This window comes from Miniopterus natalensis, chromosome 1, assembly GCF_054644295.1.
Source record: "Miniopterus natalensis isolate mMinNat1 chromosome 1, mMinNat1.hap1, whole genome shotgun sequence".
Taxonomy (NCBI): domain Eukaryota; kingdom Metazoa; phylum Chordata; class Mammalia; order Chiroptera; family Miniopteridae; genus Miniopterus; species Miniopterus natalensis.
The window spans coordinates 121,801,421-121,812,141 of NC_142081.1; the positions used below are offsets into that span (position 1 = coordinate 121,801,421).

General features: G+C 40.6%; 1 protein-coding gene across 1 annotated transcript in view; it reads right to left on the reverse strand.

Annotated features, from left to right (window-relative positions):
• The window catches only part of DNAJC1 (DnaJ heat shock protein family (Hsp40) member C1), a 195,556-nt gene extending 193,448 nt beyond the window's left edge, over positions 1–2,108 (reverse strand). The window contains exon 1 of the mRNA XM_087825451.1: positions 1,855–2,108. Coding sequence (XP_087681577.1) covers positions 1,855–2,058 — 204 coding nt within the window. The 5' untranslated portion in view covers positions 2,059–2,108. The remainder of the gene's footprint in view (positions 1–1,854) is intronic.
• Between the last annotated feature and the right edge of the window lie 8,613 nt (positions 2,109–10,721).

Genomic DNA, 10,721 nt, shown 5'->3' on the forward strand with positions numbered 1-10,721 from the left:
TGTCCTGGTCCCTTGTATCTGGCTAGTCACCAAAAGATTGTTTGGCTGTGGCCTGAAAATTACACCTTAAGGAATTAAGATAGGATGCATTCGTCTCTACCAAATTTCTGGTCCTCTGAAAGTCGTCCAATAAAGTTAAGATTCAGTGTAATGTAAAGAATTAGTTTTAATCACTTTCTCTGCTTAGCTTAGGTACAATAAAATTTCTTCTGACACGGCTGGGTAGAGAAACACAAATTAAAACAATTTTCTGGATCCTTTTCAAATTCTACCTTGACAGAGAATCTTCTCGATTATCTATGCTTCTTTATTTCCCATCTTTCCCCATATAGTTAAGTGCTCTGGTTGTTCACACTGTCTAATTAACTCTGCAAACTAAACTGCATGAAATTATAAACAAAAATTCTATGAGAGTTCACATGCAAGCTGAGTAACATAATCTAAAATTTAAACTACTGCTACTAAATTTCTGTATTCTCTAAAAGGGACTTAATTTACCATGAATAACTGGAAAGCATCTTCAAGATCTTTGGATAGGTTATGTATAAGACTGTCTCCTGCTACAGAATTTAATCAGTCATGATAAATTCTAACAAATATTATCAATATTAAAGGCATTCTTAAAAGACTTTAAAGTTATTTTCACTAATGATTTTTACACAGGTTGCATCATTATTTACTTTGTAATGAGATATTTTTGTCCATGGGCAGGAAGATAATGAATTCGGACAGTACATAATTGTTTGCACCTAAGAATTTGAAGTGTGAATGCTTATACTTTAAGAGCTCTTAGAAAAAATAAAATTCGTTAAAATCATTGTGCAACAGGAGTTTTATATTCAATTATGTTTAACTACAAAGTAAATTTCCATTAGGTGTTAAGCTCAAAAGTTCACACCTATAGGGGGAAAATGTACTTTTCATATCTAGTCATGTGCAGTGTGCCTTGAATGACATTGTTGGTAAATCTTACATTTTTTACCCCGTAACTATTCAAAGTACTTTATGAAGGGCTCAAGCAGACGTGTGAAATCCCAAGTCTTTCACCCCATATGTCATCTTCTCCTTGGCGGTACGATTCAGATAGACCAGTTATCTCCCCTCACGGACCACTCTCAGGTGGAAAGAAGGTGGCAAGAAACGGACTATTCAGGTTAAAGTCACAAACGAGAGGAAAAGAAAAACCGAACGACCCAGCGCTACTGGCCGGGCATCTCTTCCAGCAGCAGCTCAAGTGCCTCCGCTGCCCGGAAAACGTAATGGTTCCGCGTATGAGTTCCAGGGGACACGCTGGGGGCTTCAAATTCTCCGGATTTCCGAACTGCGATACCAACCCCTACCCGACGGGCTAAACAGATTCCAAAGTACAGCGCAGGAAAGAAGCTTCTGCCACTCAGACGCGGGCCGAAACGCGCGCCCGCCTTCCCGGAAAGGCTGAGGAAAGGAGGCGGCTACCCGGGCGCGGGGACGAACGGGCTGGGGAGGGGGAAGCTCAGCGAGACGGGGCTGCTCCTGCCTCCCCCAGGGCGGCTGGGTGGGGGTACCCCCAGATGGCAGGGGAAAGGGCGGGTAAGGACACCCCGGGCTGGCGGCACCGTCCAGCCTGGAACCGAGACCGCAACTTGAGAAGGGGTGCAGGGCGGGGAGGACCTGGGGAGGGCGAGCAGTCCCTCTGAGGCGGGGGGAAGGGGAGACGCTCGTGGGCCGGCTGAGGAGCGCGGCCGAGTTCTGGCCGAAGTGCCAGCTCCCAAGAAAGAAACCGGGTCAGAGCCCGCCCCACCCCCTCCTTTCCGCCCCGACCCGCACGATCTTCTGCCCCGGAGCGGCCGTGGCGCGCGCGGCGGCGCCGCTTACCTGCTGCACCCCGAGGAACTGGTAGAAGTTGAGCTGCACCTCCTCCACCAAGTCAAACAACTCCAGGTCCCCGCTCTCCCAGCCGCGCGCCGGCCCCGCGGCCGCCAGCAGCAGCAGCAGCCACAGCAGCGGCGGCGGGAAACGCACGCGCCGGAGCTCGCGGCGCCGCGGAAGCCGGGCGAGCGCGGAGCGGGGAGCCGTCATCGCCCTGGGCACGGAAAGGTCACCCGCCGCGCGGCGCGGTCGGCCGAGACCGGGGACGTGGCGGGCGGCGCGGGCTGTGGGAACAGCGGCCGCCGGTGCGGAGCACGGGCAGCCGTACCCGAGTCGCCCGCCCGGCGGCCGCCCCAGCGGCGGTGCGGGGGCGGCGGGAGCCCGCGGGCGCAGCGGCGGCGGGGCGGCCGGGGTCGCGGCGGGCTCTCGCTGGCGCGGGTCGTCGCCCCCGGGCCTACGAACAGCTGGAGAGCCCCAGCCGGCGCTACGGTTGCTGAGGGGGAGAGGCTTCCCCTCGCTTTAGCCTATTCCAGGCCTCGCTTCCTGTGACATCACGTCTCCTAGCAACCCCCGGGGAGGGGGCGGAGCCGGAAGTAGGGAAGCCGGGCGCCCCACATACAGGCCTCGGAGGAAAGCCTTTCGGCGGCTGGCGCTCCCCGAGGCGCTGACTTGTGTTTTCACAGGTTAAGGGACAAGGACGTCGCGCATGTACCTGGAACTTCCCAAGTATAAATCTTCCCTGAAACAGCTGCCGTCTTACCCTCCCCCAGATATTGAAAACTAAAAGCATATATGAAAACCGATTTATTGATTATGGCCTCTGTTCCATACATTGCATTTTCCATCAGCAAAGCGACAGGAGAAATTGAACCCATGGCCTTAAAGGGACAAATCTAGGAAGTAGTCTCAAGTATCCTTTATGAGAGGGTGAAACAAATAGAATTTGGACCAAGACAAAAAAGTATACCTCTAATTATGCATTAAGATTTATAGGTATAATACCATAAAATAGGCAGCCGGGCAGAATTAATAATGGTGACTCAATCATAGTCTTAGGGGAAGTGTGGTTTATCCACCTTAGCCCACTTCCTTTCTCTACTGACGTCTATTTTTAAAGAAACAGGCTCGAAAACCCTCTTTCCCACCAATGTCTTACCTCCTAGTGTTGCATAGTTTCTGTACAGTATTTTTTAAGGTTTTCTCTGCCGCCGCTATTGCTTCTCTTGGGTGAACCTTATTTTCTTCCTAGCTTTCTCACATTTCTCCTCCCAGACTCTCTACTCTTGATGAGGGAGTAGAAAGGAACAAAAAAATGCTTGTAGAACTCATGGTACTTGCCCAGTTTTGAAAATTTGACATTATGGTTTTCCCATTTGGATCTGGCCAGTTAAATTAAACTCAGTAGGGGAGTGATAAAGCTACTTGAGCTCTCATAGTAAGGATATATTATGTTTGATAAAAGTTAGCAAAACAGTATCTAGAAGTAAATCTTACTGAAGGAATCCTATTATTGCAGGGTTAGAAAAAATTTTTTTAAGTAGCCATAAGTGAGTGCAAGTATATCTTGGTTAAAAATATATATATTCTTGACTTAATCACATTTTAAGTTCATCATGAGGCTTACCTTTCAAAGGCACAAGAGCAGGGTGCCTTAGCAGACTAAGGGTTGCTATAACAAAAGACTGTAGCCTGGGTCGCTTAAACAACAATCATTTACTTCTCACAGTTCTGGAGTCTGGGAAGTCTGAAATAAGTACCAGCATGGTCAAGCCCTGGTGAGAGTCATCTTCCAGGTTGCAGATGACCTTCTTGCTGTATCCTCACATGGTGGGAGTGTGGGTGAGGGGGAGAGAGATCTTGTTTCTGTTATAAGGGTACTAATCCCACAGTGGGAGCTCCACTGGCATGACCTCATCTAAACCTAATTATCTTCCGAAGGCCCCATCTCCAAACACTATCACATTGGGGATTAAGGCTTCAACATATGAATTTAGGGGGAGAGATGCACACATTCAGTCCAAAGCAAGAGGTTATCAGCTTTTTTGTCTATCCCCAGTGCCAAGTACAATATTTAGCACACACTAGGTTTCAATTAGCTTAATGTGAGTAACTCCCACTCCAGTTTTCTTTAGCTTGCTTTTTGTATATCAGTTTTCTTAAAGTGAAAGGCATCTTTATCAAGTCTCTAAATTAGCCTACTCTTTATGAGTAAAGCATCCAAATAAGATGAAATTAATAAGCATTATTTTTACATAATACCCCAACATTCATCTTTTCTATTAATATGATCATTGGATTAAATGTAATATAACATTCAAAATTGGTACCATATTGCCACAAGTCTGGGATTCTTGCCTGATCTTTTAGCAGACAGTCTATTGTTTCCCTCTTGAGCTCTATGCTTGGGTTGTCCAAGAACCCCAGGCGCTTACTCCATCAAGTGAATTGATTCTCTTTTCTGGTCCAAGCTGAAACAGAACTGGATTCTATTCAGTACAACACTGCTATTGCTTTTCACTGCCATAAGGTATTGCTCATCAAGCTTCATCTTGCTGAGTTCCAATGACACTTATCTACTCTGAAATTATGTTCTTGCTTGTTCTGGTCCCTGCCTCTGCAAAGATCCCAGTGATATTTGCATGTAGACTTTTAGTTTGGCATCTTCACATGTTCAGTCATTGTCCCCCAAAGGACAATGCAATTGAATAAATCTTTTGCTGAAGTCTGGGCTAAATGGGCTGACATTCGCTGGCTGTTTTCTTCTCTGATTCGGGGCATGCACTGTTCAAGCTTGGTCTGGGCAGAGAGACTTTACACAGGAAAAGAGAAACCAGTGGAACATTTAACAGACATGTGAGTTGTATAATGGATTGGAAATGTAGAGGAGCCCCAAACATACAGCCAGCTTTCCAAACACCAGACATTTGCTGAATTCTGGAGTGGTAGAAGAGACTGAAGGACTGGGACTGATAGAAAGAATAAAATCTCCCTATGTTCTACCACTGCATACGAAACAAACTCTATGTAGGAGGAGTCATCCTTCTTGCAGTCAACCCCCTCAAGACATTTGCAATATTTTTGAAGTTGTCGGATTAAGAGGCTGAAGATCTGCGTTTAAAACCTCTCAAAGTCAGAACTGAATCTCCAGGGCTGAGGAGATAGAAACCATTCTGACTCTCTATCAAAAACCCAGAGGAATCACAACCAAGGAACAAACAGAAATGAGAAGTGCACTGAAACTGCAGCCCAATCCCAATCCAGCTCAGTCTCTGACCCTCCCCTTACTTTCTGTCTTTATCTCTAGAGGAAAATAATAGCAGCTGTATTCTCTGTAAGTTTTAACTTAAAAGTTTGGCATGTGATAAAAAAAAATATGAGGTGGGAAAACAGGAAAAATTGATTAATAATCAAGAAAAAATAGATAATAGAAGACCCATAAATAAGCCAGATATGGGAGCCCAGATGATAGCTTTCAGATGACTGTTATAAAATAGGATGATGGATAACTAAATAGAAGAAAAAGTTGACAAATAGATTAAAAGTTTTTACAGAGAATTGAATCCATAAATAAGAATCCATGAAAAAATGGATATCTGAAATCAAGAACTTATGGTTTAATAGCAGATTGGACACAGTATAACAGAGGATTAATGAATTTGAGCATAGGGCAAGAAAAATACACAAACTGAAGCACAGAGAGAAAAAAGAATGGAGAAACAGAGCTTAAAAGGCATGTGGGACACAGTGAGTAAATTTAGCATAGTTGTAACTAGAGTCCTAGAAAAAGAGAGAGAGAATGAGGCAGAAACAATATTTGAAGATATAATAGTCAATAATTTTACAAAACTAAAAAAAGATATAAAACGACAGCTAAAAAAAATTAACTCAAAATAGATCATAGACTTAAATGTAAGCTCTATAACTATAAAACTCTTATAAGAAAAATTGGGGTAAATTTTAGTGACCTAGAATTAGCCATTGGTTCCTGAGATACGATACCATATGCATGTGACGAAGGAAAAAAATAGATAATCTGGACTACATAGAGATTTGAAATTTTTGTGTCACAACATACCATGTATCTTCAGGTCACATATTATTAAATCTCAGCTGTGATTGCTCACTTCACCAGAAATTTATCCAATCGCTTGTTCAAGGTGATGAGAGAGAATGTTGTCCTTACAAAATAATGACTGGTTCTAAAAGTCAGTTTAATGTTTTTGTTCCAACTCCATAAAACATTATTCATGATTTTTCTGTTAAATTTGGCATAAATTTACATAATATATACCTAATTAAAAGTGACCCAATTAAACAAAAGGAAGAGAAAATATTCACATTCAGTGACAGTCATTAAGGACTCATTGGTCATTGTCTTACCTGAGGAAACTGTATTTTTAGAGACTGATGTTTTCTGCTCTACATAGACTTTAATTTGTCAAATAGAATTCATGTTAAAATGTCTTTCTTCTAACCCTCACCAGTGTGCTCAGTGGTTAGAGTGTCAGCCAGAGGGTTTCAGGTTTGATTTCTGGTCAAGAGCATGCACCTGTGTTGCAGGTTCAATCCCTGCCCCGGCCAGACACGTGAGGGAGGCAACCAGCGGATGCGTCTCTCACATCGATGTTTTTCTCTCTGTCTCCCCCGTTCCCTCCCTCCTTTCCACTCTCTCTAAAACATCAATGGAAAAAATATCCACGGGTGAGGGTTAACAAACAAAAAAATGCATTTCTTCTAACAGCTGCCACAATTCCCAAAGTTATCATTAATATTTCAACAGTTTCTAGTAACTCACTTGAATCGCTTATTAAAATTTGAAAATTAGTTCCTCTCCTTTAACCAACTAAAGAAGACATTATCTTGTACTGACTCCTCAATTCAGCTCGAGCACAGCAATCATTGCATTTTCCTCATATACAAAGCCCCCAATTAGTCTGCAAAGGAAATTTTTAACAGACCTCTACATCATCTATTCTTTCAGCCTGGACAGGCTGGTTTAGGCATTCTGCCGTGGACTCCTAATATTGTTTGTGATGCCAAATTGGAACACAAAAGAAAACAGCACGAAGTTGCTATTTACCTCATCTACAGGCCATAGCTAAGGCATTAGTTTATGCATAGAAATTCCATGCCTCATGAATGTCTGCTATTAAATTTCTTAAAAGGAGGCAGCCTTTTAAGGTAATGCTGAATTAGCGGTATGGCCAACATGAAAGCAGAGATAGATTAAGGAAAACTTAATTCCAAATAGTAAGATATGGGAAATTTAAATTCTTTACATCACATTTGGAATAGCTTCATCTCTCTGCAATTCCAAAAATAATTCTCTATTACTTATGCTCACCACAAAGGATTTTTAGTGCCAAGACTCCATAATTAAAGTCTTTTAATTTTTAAAAAAATTTACTGCAGGGGCAAAGAACATTTTTACAAGCAAAGGTTACTTTTAGCATTCTAAAGGAGTTACCTTGTGTGAACATAGTTTTTATTGTTATTGTTGTTGTTAGAATCTCAGTACCTTCAAATTAAGAGATATAGATTCTAACCTAAACCTTTAAATTTAAGGAAGAGTTGTGTTTATAAAAGAGAAGATTGTATGTTACATTTAACCAGGTGCTCTTTCATTTTACTACCATTTATAGATGCTTAAAAATACATTTTTCTGCCTCCCTTTCCCTAGCCTTTCATACTTTTGCTCATGAGGAAGAAAAATAGAATTTGAAATAATAATTTAGACTTTGTTTATACTGGCCTTTATATGACTTAGCAAATGCTGTTTTTTAAAAAGAATTTATTTTTCAATTACACTGTATATTCAATATTTTTTGTATTCATTTCAGGGGTACAGCATAGTCGTTAGACAATCATGTACTTTACAAATTATTCCCCCTGATATTTCTAGTACCTACCTGGCATCATACAGAATTAATAACAGTATTATTGACTATATTCCCTATGCTGAACTCTATATCCCAGTGACTATTTTGTAACTATCAATTTGTACTTCTTAATTCCTTCTCCTTTTTCACTCAGTCCCGCAGTCTCCTTCTCCTCTGGCAACCATCAGTCTGTTCTCTGTATCTATGAGTTTGTTTCAATTTCATTTGTTCATTTCTTTTGTTCTTTAGATTCCACATATAAGTGAAATCATATGGTATTTGTCTTTCTCTGACTTATTTCACTTAGCACAATACACTCAGGTTCAACCATACTTTTGCAAATGGTAAATTTCATTCTTTTTTATGACTGAGTAATATTCCATTGTATATAAGTATGCACCACTTCTTTATCTGTGTATCTATTAATGGGCACTTGGGTTGCTTCCATACTTTGGCTATTGTAAATAATGTTGCAATGAACACAGGTACATAATTCTTTCAAATTTGTGTTTTGGGTTTCTTCATATACATACCCAGAGGTGAAGCTGCTGGACCATAAGGCAGATCCATTTTTAATTTTTTGAGGAACCTCCACACTGTTTTCCACAGTGGCTGCACCAGTCTGCATTCCCACCAGTAGTGTATAAGGGTTCCCCTTTCTCCACACTCTCACCAACACTTGTTGTTTGTTGATTTATTGGTGATAGCCATTCTGATAGGTGTGAGAGGATATCTTATTGTCATTTTGATTTGCATTTCCCTGATGATTAGTGATCCTGAGCACCTTTTCATGTCCCCATTGGCCATCTGCATGTCTTCTTTGGAAATATGTCTCATTGTGGTTTTATATTTTTTTTATTTAAAAAAATTTTTAACTGATTTTAGAGAGAGAGAAAGGGAGGACAGAGAGAAACATCAATTGGCTGCCTCCTGCACGCCATCTACTGGAGGTTGAGCCCGAAACCCAGGCATGTGCCCTGACGGGTTATCAAACTGGTGACCTCTCAGTGCATGGGACGACCCTCAACTAACTGAGACAGACCAACCAGGGCCACTGTGGTTTTAATTTGCATCTCTCTGATGATTAGTGACATTGAACATCTTTTCATATGTCCATTGGCCATCTGTATGTCCTCTTTGGAGAAGTGTCCATTCAGATCCTCTACCCATTTTTTAATTGGATTGTTTGGTGTTTTTTGTGTTGAGTCGTATGAGTTCTTTATAAATTTGAATATTAACCCCTTACCAGATGTATCAGTGGTGAATATGTTCTCCCATTCGGTAGGTTTTCTTTTTGTTTTGATGATTTCCTTAGCTGTCCAAAAACATTTTAGTTTGATATAGTCCCATTTGTTTATTTTTTCTTTTGTTTTCCTTGCTTGAGGAGATATATCAGAAAAATATTGCTAAAGAAATGTCAGAGATTTTACTGTCTATGATATCTTTCAGGAGTTTTATAGTTTCAAGTCTTACATTTAAGTCTTTAATCTATTTTGAGTTTATTCTTGTATATAAACTTATATGGTGTAAGAAGGTGGTCTAGTTTCATTTTTTTGCATATATATGTGCCCTCTATGACCACTGTGATGAGAGTGGTCATCATAAATGGGTGCTGGATTTTGTCAAGTGCTTTTCTGCATCTATTGATATGATCATATGGTTTTTATCCTTCATTTTGTTTATGTGGTGTTTCACATTAATTGATTTGCTGATATTGTACCAACCTTGCACTCCAGGAATAAATCCTAATGGATCATGTTGTATGATCTTTTCAGTGTATTACTGAATTTGGTTTGCTAATATTTTGTTGAGGACTTTTGAGTCTATATTCATCAGGGATATTGACCTATAATTTTTTCTTTATAGTGTCTTTATCTGATTTTGGAATTAGGATAATGCTGGCTTCGTAAAATGAGCCTGGAAGTTTTCCCTCCTCTTGAATTATTTTGGAATAGTTTGAGACAGATAGGTATTTGGTTTTTTTTGAATGTTTAGTAAAATTCACTTGTGAAGCTATCTAGTCCCGGAATTTTGTTTGTTGGGAGTTTATTATTGCTTTGATATTGTTGGTTGTAATTGATTTGTTCATATTTTCTGTTTTTCTTTTGACAAATGTTTTCGCAAGCATGTATTTCATTCAGCTCTGCTTTTCTGTTAACTCATATACTCTGGTCTTTACCTCCTTCTAAAATCAGGTTAATTGACTCTTGTTGTGAGTAATGGTTTGCTATTTGTTAATTTTATAACTATGACATGATATTAATAAATGATAAGCACATCAATTCACAAACTATCTCTTTGGGACCTTGATATCATGGAACTTACTGGTGAAATACCAGAGTTGTGAATAACTAACAGACAACAGACAAAATTATTAGTTTAGTAAATTATTGGTAAGAGGTGAAAAAATTGGTCCAACATGTGTAAATCCTGTATTCTGAAGTTTCAGGGTATTTGTTTCCGATCTGTAACTTGGTAAAAATTCGGGTAGCAGAAGCAAAACTGAGTTTTTAAATCAAGGTATCTGTGGTTTAGGAAAACACCACATTTTATTCCTCTTGGCTTATTTTCTTTCCCCCTTCCTGCTCATAAGTACTTGCTGAGACCACATTTCCCTGAATCAATTATGATGCCACTATTTCAAATTAGGCCTGGAGCGCAATGAAGACACCACCGTGGTCTGGCAGATCTTCTTGCCCTTCTGTCTGTGCTTATCCGAAGCTGGTCACTATCTTCATGTCAGTCCCTAGCACCAGAGCTGTCTTCGGGAGGTGCCGAATTGGACCAGATGCTACCATGTGTTCTCCTAAAGAACGCTTTTGTCCTGTTGAAATCATATTGAAATAAATACGGAAACAAAGTTAAGGAGTAAAAAGAAGTTGCGAAGGTCAGCATCAAAGGGTTATTTAAGTGGCATACTGAAGAATATTTCATGACCCACAGCCCCCTTTTATATTAGGGATAAAGTGGTTTTTCCTTTGTTGCCCATTTGCT